A 16,463-nucleotide genomic window follows, 5' to 3' on the forward strand; every position below is an offset into this window, starting at 1 on the left:
TAGTATATATTAGAATTTTTAAAATGAGTTAAAAATACAAAGATAGATGAAGAAGATAGAATATACATTATTCATTAACCACTGAGCAACGCTGGCCGAAAATATGCTATTTTCAAAGGATATACTAACTTACCCCTGGCATATATTCCATAAATATGGAAAGTTTTTTTTCCTGGAGATCCCTCAAACAGCCATAATATTGAACAATTCGTTCATGCAGTAAATTTTTCAACAACTGAATTTCACACTCAAGTGCATTTACTTCCTGAAAGACAGAACTCATTGTTAAATCTATACAGCATTGTTAGTAAAAGTAAAAAATTAGAATTTCATTGACCATCAAGGTGATTTAATTCTGAAATTTTTACTTCCTAAGGAATAAACATTTTTAAGTCTGTAAATAATAACTGTCCTTGAAGGTATGCTAAAGCAACACTAAATCAAAATGTAACTGAGCATTAAAAGAGAAAAATCCACAGTACAAAGTAGATAAACATATTAAATTATTGATTTTGCAAATAATTTGTGTTAGGAAAAATAAACATTCTATCATGTGTTACATTTATTTTATTAAAAACACGTGTTTTCTGTGTGCAGCGAGTCTTACCTTGCTGGTCTCAGGTCTCTCGGGGTCAAACTGAACTTGCTTAACAGCCAACTCTCTTCCTGTATCGACATCATAACAGAGGTAGACCCTGCCAAAGGCTCCCTGGCCAAGCAGTTTGCCCAATCTCCAGTTTATTGGAGCACGAGGTGCTAAAAAAGAACACTTTCTTAAAATGGAATATCTAGATTGCACAAAAATGGTTAAGGACTAAATGAGTATGCTGCATTAGTAACATTCTTGATTGAATATGCTTGGATGTGAGGAAAAATCATGGTGATCCAAGTTCATAATGATCATCATGGTTTGGGTTTTTTAAACATTTTCTTTATTGATTTTTAGAGAGAGAGAGAAATGTCGATTGGCCACCTCCTGCACACCCCTACCTGGGCATGTGTCTTGACCGGGAATTGAATCAACGACCTTTCAGTGCACAGAACAACACTCAACGGAACCACATAGGCCAGTGCAAGATCACCAGCTTTGAAAAACTGCCTCTTCAGTCAATTTTCTAAGAATTCTAAACCCAAACAAGGTTCATAATCCCATAACTCATTTTTTCCAATGCAATAAGATTATTTTCTTTCTTGGTTATACATGTAATAGTATTATTTCACTCAATCTAAGATGCCACTGCTTGTAAGATAAACTACTTATGATCTTTACTGCAGCAATATTTATTGTCAGTTTTCCATCTGCCTATGATATAGAAAGCTGGAAAGAGCCCTACTCTAATTCTAACAAAAGAAAATCTTGAAAACAGCCCGAGGGAAAAAAGCAAACTACAGGCAAAGGAACAAAGACACAAACTACAGAACACTTCTCCTCAGAAAATATAAAAGCCAAAAAACTAGGGAGAAATATTTTTAAAGTGCTGAAAGGGAAAAAAACCTGCTTAGAATTCTACACCCAGAAAATAAAATCTTTCAAAAAGAAAGGAGAAACAAAGACCTTTTTCAAAAAAACAAAAGCTGAAAGAACTTATTACCAGCAGACTTGTATTAGAAGAAAGGTTAAAGTAATTATTCAAGCAGAAGAAATTTAATACCTGACAGAATCTTGGATCTACATAAAGATCTACATAAATAAACCGAAGGTATATATAAAAGGCTTTTTTTCTCTTATTTTTTAATCCTTTAAAATACAGCTGTCTAAGGCAAATGTAGTGTGAGGGCATAGATGTAAAAGTAAAACATGATGACACCAGCACAAAAGGGAGGAATTCAGAGAATGCAAATATGAACTGCAATCTTTGAGCGTGCATCTTTGTATGCACCGATTACATGATAAAGTTCAGATACTTCACAATCTGGCCTGAGTTACCATTCTAGTCCTATTTCTACTCTTCCAAGTAAGATATCCTCCACTTCAGCCAAAAACAAACTCTTCCACACCTTCAGAATATGCCATGGCCTCTGCACATGTCACCGCCTTACTGGTGAATTCTTACTCACACGTAAGATCTAGACCAGGGGTGGGCAAACTTTTTGACTCGAGGGCCACAATGGGTTCTTAAACTGGACCGGAGGGCCGGAACAAAAGCATGGATGGAGTGTTTGTGTGAACTAATATAAATTCAAAGTAAACATCACTACATAAAAGGGTACGGTCTTTTTTTTTTTTTTAGTTTTATTCATTTCAAACGGGCCGGATCCGGCCCGCGGGCCGTATTTTGCCCACGGCTGATCTAGACTAAATGTTACACTATAATTACTGCTCCAGATATCATTCTCCTTATTAGGCTATATCTGAGAGGGTGTATTTGAAATCTCAGTGCAGGAACTCAACACAGAAATGTGAAATGAATGAACGGATGACTAATAGATGACACTTCTCCCAATGAAAGAGGACAGAATCATCTAAAGTAAATCAGCAGTGATAACATGCTTTACCTGCCATTCCAATCACCTTTAGAAATACAACTTTGTTGAGAAGTTGGTCTCACTCTTGAGGACTGGCTTGATATTTATTCCTTTTAATACTATAAAATTCTGCAAAGGTTCTATTATACATTTCACTATGCCAATGACTATTACTTACAGCGGCTAGGTGGGCTGATGTCCATTACAGTTAAAGTAGGATTATCTATGTCACTTCCCCTTCTTCTTATTCGACTATCATCATACTCTGGGGTAAAGATACTGCTTCCACTACTAGTGCTTAAGGAGTGGTCAGTAGGACTGAAATTCACAGGAGACCGGAAGCTGGTCCCCTGGGTCCTTCTAGCTCTTGGAAAAGTTTTACGACCTACAAAACAAAAATATAATCACCTTAAAACTTTTATTAATATGTTGTAATTGAATGTTTTTAAAATTTGTAATGTAAGGAACAGAAATTTGTCTCATGACTAGGCTAAGAAACTGAAATAGCAATGATTATTTAATTATATGTTTTAAACCTAAAGTTAGTATTTTTTAAAGAGTTCAAGGAAAAATCCTTGTTAACAGTAAATCATAAAGTCAGTAACAAAAATACAAGGAAAAAGGTGAAAGCAGAAATGAAAAGTAGGAGAAAAACAAACAAGATATGAATACAAATTCAAATAATCTCTCATGTCAACACATATATACAGACATTCATAAAAATCATAGAACTCTCATTTTGGGGTAAAAAGTAGAAAAAATATAATTTAGTCTCATTTCTAATCACGATTTAAAATATTAAAAAAAAAAAATTGGAAAGTTAAAGATAGCAATATTTTTTTCCCTTAAAAGGGCCATGCAAGTATGAATATTATGAAGGAGTAACTTTCTGAATAATATTTTTAATTATTCCCTTCCTTCTAAGGGAAAGATAAATACTATGAGGTAAGTTGGCATAAAACTAAGATGGTATTATAATTTTAGTTATGACCCAATTTAAAAAATTTTTAGGCAGAAAGCTAAATGATTGAGAAACAAGTTTATTTATAAAAGTATTACTTAAATATGACATTTTTATTTTTATTATTTTTGAGAATTTTCACAAACTGTTCTTATCTGAATGCCAGCAACGTACCATCATTATAGTCTTGATGGTGATATGAAATATGATACCTCCTTGGATAGGTTCCTCCTTTTCCAAATTTCTCAAAGATAGGGTTATCGTAGTCTATTGAGACACATAAGAAACTTATGTTATTAAGAAAGCCAAGTACTTCTTTCAAATAATGAAAAACATATTTACATGTTTTGATTTTTTAAAAAATTCCCCTCACCTTTCCCGCTAAACCATTACTTAATAGCATAAACATTAAACATTTAGAATGTGGATAATCTAACCTGAAAATTCCTGATGATTATCTGGGTAGCTCTGTGCCCTAGGCATTCGTGATTTTGGATAGCTGTCTCTAAAAGTAGAAAATGTCACATTAAATTGAGAGAATGTAAATAAAACATTAAAAAAACTGTATGCAATATCAATAGCTGTACGTATGTGTGGAGATCATATCTATATATATAAAACCTGAATATGCAAATAGACCAAATGGCAGCACAACCGAACAACCAGTCGCTATGACGTGTGCTGACCACCAGGGGGCACGCATGGAACATGGCGGGCATCAGCAGCAGGCGGGATGGTGGAGCAGGTAAGCAGGGACGCCAGACCAAGGCAGGGCGCCAGTCGCTGTCATCGGGGCGAGCCTCTGGTGATACCTGAAAATTCTTTGCTCCCACGCGCCACATCCCACCCGGCGCTCACACCTGCTGCCGGCGCCAGCCTCAGCCCCATTTGCACCTGCTGCCAGTGCTAGAGCCACCACTCGCATCCACTGCTGGTGACTGGCGCCGGTCCCAATTGCTTGGCGCCGTCAGCGGGTGTGAGTGGTGGCTCCCAGCCCCGATCGCCCCTCAGTGCTTCTTCACCTCCCTCTGCTCCTGAGGAGCGAACGGGGCAGCAGCCGCAACTCGCACCCGCTGCTGGCGTTGGCCCTAATCACTCCACACCATCAGCGGGTGCAAGCGGGGCTGGCGCCATCAGCGCATGGGAACAGCGGTGGCGGGAGCGGGAGTGCTGGGAGATAGGGGACCGGGGGCCACGGCAGGAGGGGCCAGGTAGGGGTGCGGAGGGTGGGCCGAGACCTGCCCCTGTGCCCACCGCAGCCTCATGGCCCACAGTTCCTTTCAAGGTGCACGAATTCATGCACTGGGCCCCTAGTGTACATATAAAGAAGCTCATTCTGAAATGTTAACATAACTCAAAAAAGAGAAACTTTTCCTTAAACTCTTATTTGGTCCATGCAGACACGAAGTGTGGCTTTAAAGATGAACCCATGGAGTTCAGTGATCCGATGATGTGCTTAGGAATCACAGGTGCTCGGGGATGCCTGTGCTTTATCCTCGCTCTGTCACTTCACTAGCTGTTGTAACCTTGGAATCACCTTTCTGAGACTGTTTCCACATCTATAAAAAAAGAGGTAATATGCCCTAACCGGTTTGGCTCAGTGGATAGAGCGGCGGCCTGTGGACTGAAGGGTCCCAGGTTCGATTCCAGTCAAGGGCATGTACCTTGGTTGCGGGCACATTCCCAGTAGGAAGTGTGCAGGAGGCAGCTGATTGATGTTTCTCTCTCATCGATGTTTCTAACTCTCTATCCCTCTCCCTTCCTCTCTGTAAAAAATCAATTAAAAAAAAAAAACCCCAAAAAATAAACCACGCCATAGACACCTCATTAAAAAAAAAAGGAAGTAATTTCTAACTTATCAAGTATATATATTTTAATTACTATTTCCCTAAATTTCTTAAATGTTTTAAATGGCTGTCTTGATGTAGATGCAAGCAAAGACAAAGGCTTCATGTACACAGGTAACAGAAAATTAAATGTCTATTCCCTTACAACATTAGTTATATTTTTACAATAATGATTTTAATAAGACACTGACTCTGTGTGTCGTAATTGAGACCAGGAGAGAGGGAGCACTTGTAACAAAAAATTCACTTGATCTGCCTTATATTCTTGAACAGCTATTTTACAAAACAATAGGATTTCAATTTTACATCACAATCAACATACTGGGCCACAACTACCAAGACTGTTAAGTTATTTATAATTTGGTGCCAGAACAAACATAATTCTAAACAGGTGAAACAAAACTCACAAAATCTCCAAAACATTAATACAAAATTTGATAGCAGTTTTGCCAATACAGTTTTAAAAGTAAATGTACATAAATTCTAAGTTTGCATTTAACTTCAAAACACTATTTTGGCAAGCAGGAATACTCAAAATATTATAATAAGGTGTCAGTTTTAACGAATAATGATACTGAGTCCCATGAGGTTAAGGGATTTGTCTACACTATACAAAAATTAATTTGCCATAAGTATGTATAGACAGTATCAATTACGTTCCTCTGAATGTAGCACAAAAGTACTGATAACTCAACATACTGTACATGTATATATATGCATATTTACCCACATATGTTAAAAAACAAAAAATACAATCAACATTACCCATCCAAAGGACTATCAAGTGATGGACAACTTCCTGAGCCAGAATTTTCAGGGCTGCTTAAAAATAATGGGTCCAGCATCTAGAAAAATAGAGTTCCACCATTTGATGTGAAATAACCAGAAGTTACTGTTTTTTAAGAAACAGCTTTATTGAGATATAAGTCATGTAACATAAAATTCACTCATTTCAAGTGTACAATTTAATGGTTTTTAGCAAGTATACTGAAAGTTGTGAGACCTCCTGACAATCTCAGAACACCGTCAGTACCTAAAAAAGAAACCTACCCAATAGCAGTCACCCTCAGACCTACTCATTTTTAAATGTTTAAAATGTAGTTGTCCCTTATAGGTAGGCTACAAATTCAAAACATCCTAAGAGAAAAATGTTGTTTCTCTATGGACTAAATAATGAAAAGCTAAAAGATTTCACATAATTTTTCTTACTGTAAACCAAACAAAGGCCCCACCCAAATGAGACTAAACACCATGAGTGCTGCATTATTAGAAAATGAAACTGCAATAGAAGCAGCCAATGTAACTTACAGAAACTGCAGGAACTCCACAGAAATATTTCAGTACTACACAACTTTTCGTAACATTTTTTCTATTTTGTTCATTAGATTCCACAAAAATATGGAACGCCCCACGAGTTTGGGTGTCATCCTTGAGCAGGGGACATGCTAATCTTTTCTGTATGGTTCATTTATAGGTACGTACTGCTGGAGTGAGCACTTAGTAACTTTTTTTTTACATGTGCTTTTTAAAAAGATATATTTTTACTGATTTCAGAGAAGGAAAGGGAGAGAAACATGAATAATGAGAGAGAATCATCGATTGGCTGCCTCCTACACACCCCTTTCCAGGGATCAAGACAGAAACCCAGGCATGTACCCTGACCAGGAATCAAACCATGACCTCCTGGTTCATAGGCTGATGATCAGCTGAGCTACAGCAGCCTGGCAGCATTTAGAAACATTTAAAAATGTTTTAGAAAGTTGATAAACCTCACCTTCACAAAGTTAAATGTTTGTCGTTTTGACTATATCTTTTAAATATTAATTTAAAAATCTGAATATTAACCCCAGGATTACAAATACTGCAATCATTTATTTATGGATGGGCAATATAAAATAATCCACCTTATTGTAACTTTCTTTATGCATGAATGCACACAGGCACACATAGTGTAGGGAAATTAGGCATTTTCCTACACTTTTTACCATTTTGTTCACTTAAGGAAGATATGGGATTAAGAGGTGTAATACACACACACACACCTGCCAAACCACACTGACCTAGGCAATATCCTTTTAATAAAATAAGAAACCACATCCAACTCCTTACTTGGTCCATGCTCTCTGGAATGAACTCCCCTTCACTGTGGATGCTGGTGAAGGACCCGTTCCTGGCAACCTGATGCAGTTCATCTGGAATGTATCCTGGGGGAGGGGAGCTTTGATCTCTACTAGTGGAACCTCAAACAAGAAAATTATAGGATTTTATAAAGATCAGCATGGAATCAATTTTTGTTTTAATTAAATATACATAGAACTTCTGGTCTATATTAGCAATAATGTTAGCAACTAAAACCCATTTTTATTAAAGCTTATCAAAACATTCCTGTCTGTAAAACTTCAAATATTTTTATACCTTTCTAACTCCCACCCTACTATAATTATTGTCTCACTGTAATATTCATTCACACATATTAGGTGGTGCATTCTTCTGGCTGCTGACAAAGCACTGTGGGGTTGCTAATACAAGAAAGCTTTGTAGATGAGTGCCACTGCTCCCAAACTCCCAGAGGCCACTTGTGCCCAGGTGCTCCCCCGCGTAATGCACGGAAGGCATCCTGATGTAGTGGAGAGAACATGGCTTTAGAGTCAGACCTTGTTTTGATGGGGAAAATATTTTTTGGGGGGAATAGCACTCTGAACTTGTGCCAGTAACCTAATGTACATTCTTGATAACCTATAATTAAGTCACTGCCCCTTTCCCAGAATCTGGTCTTGCAAGACCTGAGGCCATAAACCATGAACAGCACACAGCCCCCAGAGGGGGGATTATCAGCGCTGGCGCCAGGCCAGGCCCTTAGGTATGGTCTCAAGACCCCCAACACCTGGGGCTTTTTGCAAAGCTCATGAAAGGTCCGGACGGATAATCCATATTTGGGGGACAAAGACACCAAAAGGGGATAAAAGAAGGGCTTCCACCATATTGGTTTGCTCAGAATTTGAGAGGCAACCTCCTCTGAGTCTGCCGGCGTAAGAAAGCTGTGTAACTCCATTTCTCTAAGCATTGCTTGGTTTTTCTCTGGTCTTCTACAACAGTTTAAATCCCAGTTATAGCTATTTGTCAGCTCTGTGTCTTTGGGAAAGTGATCCAATCCCCAGAAACCTGTTCCTCACTGGCAAACATGGGACTAAATCCCTTCTCTGCAAGAGTACTGTGACTATAAAATTACTCATAATGAGCATATGCCTGCACATTTGGCTCCACAGTTTTCCTTCCATTCCCTCTCTTTAATCTTTAGAAACCGAAAGTGAGATGACTTCTTAACCATTTAGTTTGTATTAGAGTGTTTTCAATTTGGAGTCCTGAATTTTATTATTGGGGACTTAAAATTAGGCTGTTGTTTTTGTGGCAAGCCATGTTCCTGAAATGTACATTTCTTTATAATTTAGAAAACTGGAGAATCTAATATAGTTTATCTAATTAATCACTTAATTTCTTATTAGACAATAATCCACTTTATTCTTACCTGGATGTACAGAAACAATGTCATGTTTATTAACACAGTTTCTCTCTGCTCCTAATTTTTTGAACTTAAACTTTAAAAAAACATATGGGGAAGTTATATGAGTATTAAAAGCTCTGGTCAGATTTAAAAACAAAATAGGTTTTACCTTACGTAAAGGGGTCATTGTAAGTATATGTCAGTATTTGTTGGTGATGAGACCCGGGAAAAGAGTGTGAAATGATTACCAAGAGATGTGCACAAAAGACGTAATTTTCTAAACTGGACTCTAAAATGAGTAGGGTCTCACCTCTAAGCCAGAGGCTGACTCAGGCTTTGTAACCACTATGATCTCATTGCCCCTAATGTTCTCATGCCTTCCATATGCCCTTGATTCTAGAAGAAGACCAATATACTCGTTACTAAAAGGAGATGGGGAAGAAAAAAAGACTGTAAAAGTGGCTTCATCTCCTTACTTAATAACCCATTTTTCTTAACTTTTGTTAGTAATGGGTGTGCCAATGCAATCGTGGTCAAGACCTCCGCACCAGTATACAATTCCATCCCAAAGGAAGTTTTTCCTCTAGCTAGCTTTTATGAAAATAATTAAAGAGAATAATTGTTAGTAAATAAGGAAAGAAGATAATGATCATATCTATCAAAGCCATTCTGAGTTTAAAGAAGTAGCAAATGGAAGACCAGTAATTTTTTAATTTTAATTTACAATTTCTTATCTAGCAATGAAATCAAACAAGAATGTTTATTACAAGAACAACAGTGAGACATTCAGTACAATTTTAATTAAAAATGAATTGAAAATGTCAAATTAACTAATGCATTTAGCTTGTTCTGTCTAATGCAACTAAAATAAATTGGCAATGTTTGCCCTGGCTGGCACAGCTCAGCTGGTTGGAGCTTCATCCTGTACATCAAAAGATAGCAGGTTCAATCCTGGTCAGGACACATGCCCAGGTTGTGGGTTTGATCCCTGGTCAGGGTGCGTACAGGAGGCAACCGATTAATGCTTCTCTCACATCAGTATTTCTCTCTCTCCCCCTAAAATCAATTAAAAAATAATTATAGATAAAAATAAATTGGGAATATTTTACTTTAAAATGATAGGTACTAAAATGTGATAAGGAACGGGAATAAAGAAAGAAATGTATAATTACTATTAGTCATGCTTCCTAGTTTGAAAAGCAAAATGTACTTGAAAGGTGCTTTCTCAATTTAATGCTATAACAATCCCATAATTTAAAGTGGACAAAGTTACCAATCTCAGATTAATCAGAGAAATGGAAGTGAAATGCAGGTATCCCTAATGTTCTTTCAACAGACTTTTAAATTACATAAAAATATAGCCAAATGAAGACAAACAATTTTTATTTTACTTGTATATTTTCTTTGTTGCTCACATTTTCAGCATTTCTGAACAGCAGAATTTATGTAAGATGATACTCAGAAGGACCAAAACAGAAGATAAATAACCGCTATTTTTGGTGATTCACATGCTAATTTAATCTCTTCTCTCGTTATTAACAAATGTCTTCTGTTACCAGTCTTAGATTCCCAATCACATCTCTTATTTTGTCATACTCTCCTGCTTCCTCCATATTCATCTGTTTTTCCTCCTCTTCTACGTCTTCCCTTCAAAACCTTCGCTCAAATATGTTTTCGTGCTATCTTTAATGACCAGTCACTGCCCAATCTGCTAAACACATTTACACCAGTGGTTTCTGAGCAATGTAATGCTCCTACAATATAAAAACGTAGCTTATCACTGTTCCACACAAAGAGAAGACTGGGGCGCTCTGAGCACCTCTGCCCACCCCATGCCCCGCTAACAGGCCTCCTGTAAAGCACGGCACACAACATCCATTTCTCTTTGCACCACAGCTTAATTGTAACAGTCTATCATTACTGAGAAATAAAAACTGAATACTACTCCTATAGGATAAAGAGCTAATATGCTAATTAGACCAAACAGCAGAACGACCCTCCAGAGGAAGCCGGGCCTGCAAGGGCCAAGCCCCTTGCACAAATTTCATGCATTGGGCCTCCAGTAAAGTAATAATAAAGCATAATCTAGAAACTCTTTATTTTGATAACATTCTTGACATTAACTAAAACTCAGAGAAAGGCTTATGAACGTAGTCCATCCATTAATTTTATTTTTTAATCCTCACACAAGGTCATGCTTTTAGAGAAGAAGGGAGGGAGGGAGGGAGGAGAAGTAGAGGACGAGGACGAGGACAAGGACGAGGACGAGGACAAGGATGAGGACGAGAAAGAGGGAAGGGAAGGGAAGGGAAGGGAAGGGAAGGGAAGAGAGAGAGAGAGAGAGAGAGAGAGAGAGAGAGAGAAAAGAGAAGGATCAAAGTGAGAGAGAAACATTGATCAGTTGCCTTCCGCATGCTCCCCGATTGGGGACCAAACCCACAACCCAGGAATGTGCCCTGACAGGGAATTGAACCAGCAACCTTTCAAGTGCAGGGACGATTCTCAACCAAGTGAGCCCCTCTGGATGGGCCATCTATTAATTTTAATACATGAAAATACTTCTTTTAATTTTTCCCTCCAGTTTATTTATATAGTTAAAATTTCTTTGAGTAATTTGAATTTGTTCAACATTAAAATACCCTGGGGGTATATAAAGAAAGAGAATGTGTAAATGGGAGACTGCTAATCCTGTAACACTTGACATAATTTTTCAAGAAATATCAGATACTAGAATATAGTTAACTTAGATAAATTACAGAGAGTTAGAGATAGCCTGCTATTTATCAGGGTTATGTTTAGGATATATAAAAGGTAAGAGGAAAAAACTGAGAAATCACCCATTTCACGATTCGGATACTAGCTCTCTTACCTATTACAGAAAGCCGTTTTTTCCTCTCTGCTTCAAATACTGTGTTATCCAAATCATCTAGTGATGGCAATGGTTCTACATTAGTAGCCTACAGAAGAAAAAGGATGATTAATGCGATTCTTCCCCTTTAAGGCTTAAACAGAATCCTAGATATTCTATATTGTTTGTGGGTCTTATCAAATCTACTCTTTAACATTTTAACATAATTCTTCCCAAGTTCTCAGTTTCTGCTAGTTTCATATATACAATATATTACACTTGTAATATTGGCTATAGAGTTTTGAGGAGTAAAGACATGAAATGATAGCAGTTACAATGTGTACGTTTTCATTTAATCATATTGAAAATATATCAATAATTATAGACTGTAACTATGTTTCATATATTAATTCACAGGCACAAATCCTATAGTCCTTACTGACAAACAATCCCAACTCATACCTGTGTACTTCCATTTACCACAAGTAATATCTTGAGGCTCTTCATATGAACACTGCGATCCAGCAGCTCCACAGCTTTGTCCAAGTCATCTTGAGTAGTTAATGGGATCACCAACTACACAAAAAGGAACATCAGGAATCATGCAGCCATCAAGTCCTTCCAGGACCATCTCATTCCTATGGGATTATAACTCAGAGCTCTCAGAATACCTGCCTCTTTGATTTGTCAATATAATGGAATTCTGAATGAATACATGTATCCAGACTGCTTTGCTCTTCCAATCTTACTACCACTAAAATCACAGAAAAAATATAAACACTTTTTTTGCTTTATGAATCATTAAATTATCCTAGAAACACATTTAAAATTAATTATCTAGGATATTTCCATAATATTGCTAAACTTAAGTTATAGTACCTTCACTCCAAAACAGCATTAAAGAGTACACACAAAAACTATCCTATCCTATGTAATAAAATCCTAATATGCAAATCGACCGAACGGTGGAACGGGGCACCTCCTGTGTTGAGCGTCTGTCCCCCGAGTGGGAGGTAACTGGCGGTGGGGCAGGCTATCCAGCGAGCGCCCTGCCGGTCGCCTCCACAGAGCAAGGCAACCAGCGGCAGTGCTAAGGGGGGTGGGGCCGGCCAGCAGGCGGTACCAGGCCCCCAGCCAAGGCAGGTGCCAGTGGCCCTTCCCCCCCATCTCCCTGCCCGCTGGTCGCCACACAGATTGGCCCTGACCGCCAGCCAGGCCTAGGGACCCTACCTTATATATTGGGAACAGTCTTAGATTTGAAAATTAAAACCTGGCAAGGCTACTCTAACATTGAAAAAAAAACAGGATGATGCAGCGATGACATGCATGGACTGTGGCTTGCACGTTTTGTGGTCAGCCCTGATTCTGACACTTATAACTGTGTGACAAAGACAATTACTTAACTTCTCTCCGCTTCAGTTTTTCCACCCATAGGATGGGGAAAATGGTACTACTGCCTCAGAAGGATCATGTTATGCACTACTTTTTATAATCAGGGCAAAAAAATGTAGCTGCCCATACAACAGCAAGATGCCTTTGACCTGTATGAAAAGTATGGTCACTGGTGCATGCAGCATCCCAGATTGCAAGAGGGATGTTCAATTGCCAGTTTAGGCCCAACATCCCCTGAGGGGTCCCAGATTGCGAGAGGACGCATGTGGGGCTGAGGGACCACTCCCTTCCCCCCATGCACGAATTTCATGCATCGGGCCTCTAGTTCTATATAATAAAGAGCTAATATGCTAATTAGACCAAACAGCCGAATGACCTTCTGGGCTGCGAAGGGCTGTGACGGCTGGCCGAGGCTGTGAGGGGCTGCGAGGGCTGGCTGAGGTTGCGAGGGCTGAGCCCCTTGCACGAATTTCGTGCATCGGGCCTCTAGTATAAAATAAAAGGTACTATTATCTTTCACTGATGAAACTTTTAATTGTTTCTTTTTAATAGGAACGATGGATTTGCATTCTCACTGGCTGTGCTTATCTACATCCCAACACAAAGAGTATCTGTGACAGCTGCAATGGAGGGGCTCATCTCCCTAACCCTGGAGACTTGAACACTACACTCTAAACCAGTGGTTCTCAACCTTCCTAATGCCACGACCCTTTAATACAGTTCCTCATGTTGTGGTGACCCCCAATTTCATTGTTACAAATTGAACATAATTAAAGCATAGTGATTAATCACAAAAACAATATGTAATTATATATGTGTTTTGCGATGGTCTTAGGCGACCCCTGTGAAAGGTCGTTCGACCCCCAAAGGGGTCGCGACCCACAGGTTGAGAACCGCTGCTCTAAACAAATGTAAGCTAAATAGTGAATCCTGAATGTGTAAATCGGCTTTCATTGGTCTTCTCCTGGATTGGATATTATACGAGACAAAAGCCCCTGGGAGTTTCTGAGAACAAGCATGACACAATTAAACAAAATCAAAATACCTTTTTCTTTTTAAAACACATTGCAAACTTAGCATAAGATGACTCTTTCAATAACCTTCAAAGTATATCCCATTTCATTAAAAGGACAGAATAAAAACTGTGAACATATCCCACACTTAGCCTGCTTTAACTAGCACAGTATATAAGCTACTCAAATGTAAAGTCCTAGTTAATTTTGGGTCCTATCCTATATAATAAAAGCCTAATATGCAAATTGACCGAATGGCAGAACAACCGGTTGCTATGACACACACTGACCACCAGGAGGCTCAACTCAGGAGCTGCCCCCAGCCCACAGGCCCCAGGCCAGCCAAGGCAGGTGCCAGCCCCCCTCCCCCCCCCCCGCCAAATCGCACCACTGGTCACCCCGCAGAGGGGGAAGGCGGCGGCGGCGGCAGGGGACAGGGCCAGCTGGCGAGTGGGCGGGGCCGGCCGGCAAGCAGGCTGGCACTGCCCTCCGATCGCCCTGCCCGTCACCTTTAAGGCAGGTGCTAGCGGCGGCTCTCCCCCCACCCACCCCCCCCCCGATCGCCCCGCCAGTCACCCCACAGATCGGCCCTGATTGCTGGCCAGGCCTAGGGACCCTACCTATGCATGAATTTCGTGCACCGGGCCTCTAGTACAGTATAAATTCCTTGAAGACAAGGATGCCGCTCCGCCCCCTCCCCCCACAAACACACACACCGCCAGTTAACATGGAGCACACAGAAGAGAGCAAACACTTGCTAAGTGTTGTTTAATAAGTATCACAGAATGAAAGCTTCATCTGCACCCAAACCCACTAGCTGATACGGTGTGCATTCATTCTCTACAGATTTATGAAAAAAATTCCTTGTTTTAAGAAAGGCTGCCAGACACAAATACACAGGTCCTGATGTGCAGGAATGTAACTCTTGTTTATATCAATTAGCCTGTGGCAAAACTGGTTTCATTATAAGTTGTTTTGCTTAAAGTCACAGAACCTGTCGATGCTATTAAGTGAGGACTCACTGGACTAATAAGAAAGAATTCACCAGGCCAGCATGGCTCAGTGGTTGAGCGTCAACCTATGAACCAGGAAGTCATGGTTCCACTCCCAGTCAGGGCTCATGCCTGACTTGCGGGCTCAATCCCCAGTGGGGGACCGTGCAGGAGGCAGCCAATCGATGATTTTCTCTCATCACTGATGTTTCTCTCTCTCTCTCTCCCTCTCACTTCCTCTCCAAAATCAATAAAAATATTTTTTTAAAAAGAAAAGAAATTCCATCATACAATCTGTTTATGTTTACTTAATCTGTGCTTGAAATTATATTCCCAATTTCTGTGTGTAGCTAATTTTATACATTACAACTTATCAACTAGCCTGACCCTTTTTTTTCTATGAGAAATTTTTTTCTAATAATAAAAAAAAATTAACTGTTTGGTATTATAGAAGGAGCCTAATCTCCTTAAATTATTTTTATTATCTATCAACTATGAACCATATTGGTACATCTTGTTCCTATCTTTAATATTCTTTTTTTATTATATGTTAAGCACTAGAAAACATTTTAAAGAAATGATGAAGATTGTTTTGGCAATTTTTCATTTGAGGGGAAAACCTGAATATTTACTTTTACTATACATTTAATTATAATTGGAATTATTTACTTCTCCATGATATTGTTGCTTTGAGGGAAAACACTGGTTTAAATTACAGTACCAAAATATTAAGGAAAATGATTTTGCTCTTCTGTTTACAAACGTGAGATGTGGACATTCTGTAGCAGGTGCCTGGAGTGCAGCCTGGACTGCTGCCTGTAGTTCTGATGGGTTCCTTGTATGTTCTAAGGCCACCTGTTACAAATTTTACAAGTCTCTGCTTGTCTAAATTATATTAAATAAATCACCCAGTATTTTCCTGCTTCATGAATTCAATTTAGGCTCATTTATGAAATCTATTTCCTTCTTGCTTCTTATTGATAAACCAGTTGTGTGTTAATATTAAACACTTCTGGAAAGGAAACTAAAAACTGAGCTTAAAAACCCACTAAATAGAAACTAAATTTGAAAGAAGTGAATTATTTTCCTGACTTTACATAGTGAAACATGAAAACAGTCCATAAAAAAGGTTTCCAAATGGAAATGATCTTAAAAATCCATTTGCTTTCTTTTTTTCCTCCTCTTTTAATCCTCACCTAAGGATATATTTTTATTGATTTTCAGAGAGAGAGGAATGGGGGGAGAGAGAAACATTGATTGGTTGCTTCCTGTACTGTCCTGATCAGGGATCAAACCAGCAATCGAACCCCCAACCTTTTGGTGTACAGGACAGGACAACGCTCCAACCAACTGAGCCAACCGGCCAGGGCAGAATATCCACTTACTTTATTTCAATGCACACCTCACATTTAGCCCAAGGCAGAGCACACAGAGACACAGAG

The 16,463-nt window shown here is 39.0% G+C and overlaps 1 protein-coding gene and 1 non-coding gene across 2 annotated transcripts in view; both read right to left on the bottom strand.

Moving 5' to 3' along the window:
* The window catches only part of MAP3K2 (mitogen-activated protein kinase kinase kinase 2), a 97,712-nt gene that overhangs the window by 12,186 nt on the left and 69,063 nt on the right, over positions 1-16,463 (bottom strand). The window contains exons 6-14 of the mRNA XM_070423165.1: positions 12,087-12,200; positions 11,646-11,733; positions 7,384-7,514; positions 6,040-6,119; positions 3,865-3,932; positions 3,602-3,694; positions 2,645-2,851; positions 608-756; positions 134-265 (exon numbers count right to left, since the gene is read on the bottom strand). Coding sequence (XP_070279266.1) covers positions 134-265; positions 608-756; positions 2,645-2,851; positions 3,602-3,694; positions 3,865-3,932; positions 6,040-6,119; positions 7,384-7,514; positions 11,646-11,733; positions 12,087-12,200 — 1,062 coding nt within the window. The remainder of the gene's footprint in view (positions 1-133; positions 266-607; positions 757-2,644; positions 2,852-3,601; positions 3,695-3,864; positions 3,933-6,039; positions 6,120-7,383; positions 7,515-11,645; positions 11,734-12,086; positions 12,201-16,463) is intronic.
* LOC139015859 (U6 spliceosomal RNA) lies at positions 6,667-6,771 on the bottom strand. Its single transcript, XR_011472514.1, has one exon. It is a non-coding gene; the product is annotated as a U6 spliceosomal RNA (small nuclear RNA).

Source organism: Myotis yumanensis, unplaced genomic scaffold (genome assembly GCF_028538775.1).
Source record: "Myotis yumanensis isolate MYYU_CA2020_CCGP unplaced genomic scaffold, mMyoYum1.0.hap1 SCAF_8, whole genome shotgun sequence".
Classification (NCBI taxonomy): domain Eukaryota; kingdom Metazoa; phylum Chordata; class Mammalia; order Chiroptera; family Vespertilionidae; genus Myotis; species Myotis yumanensis.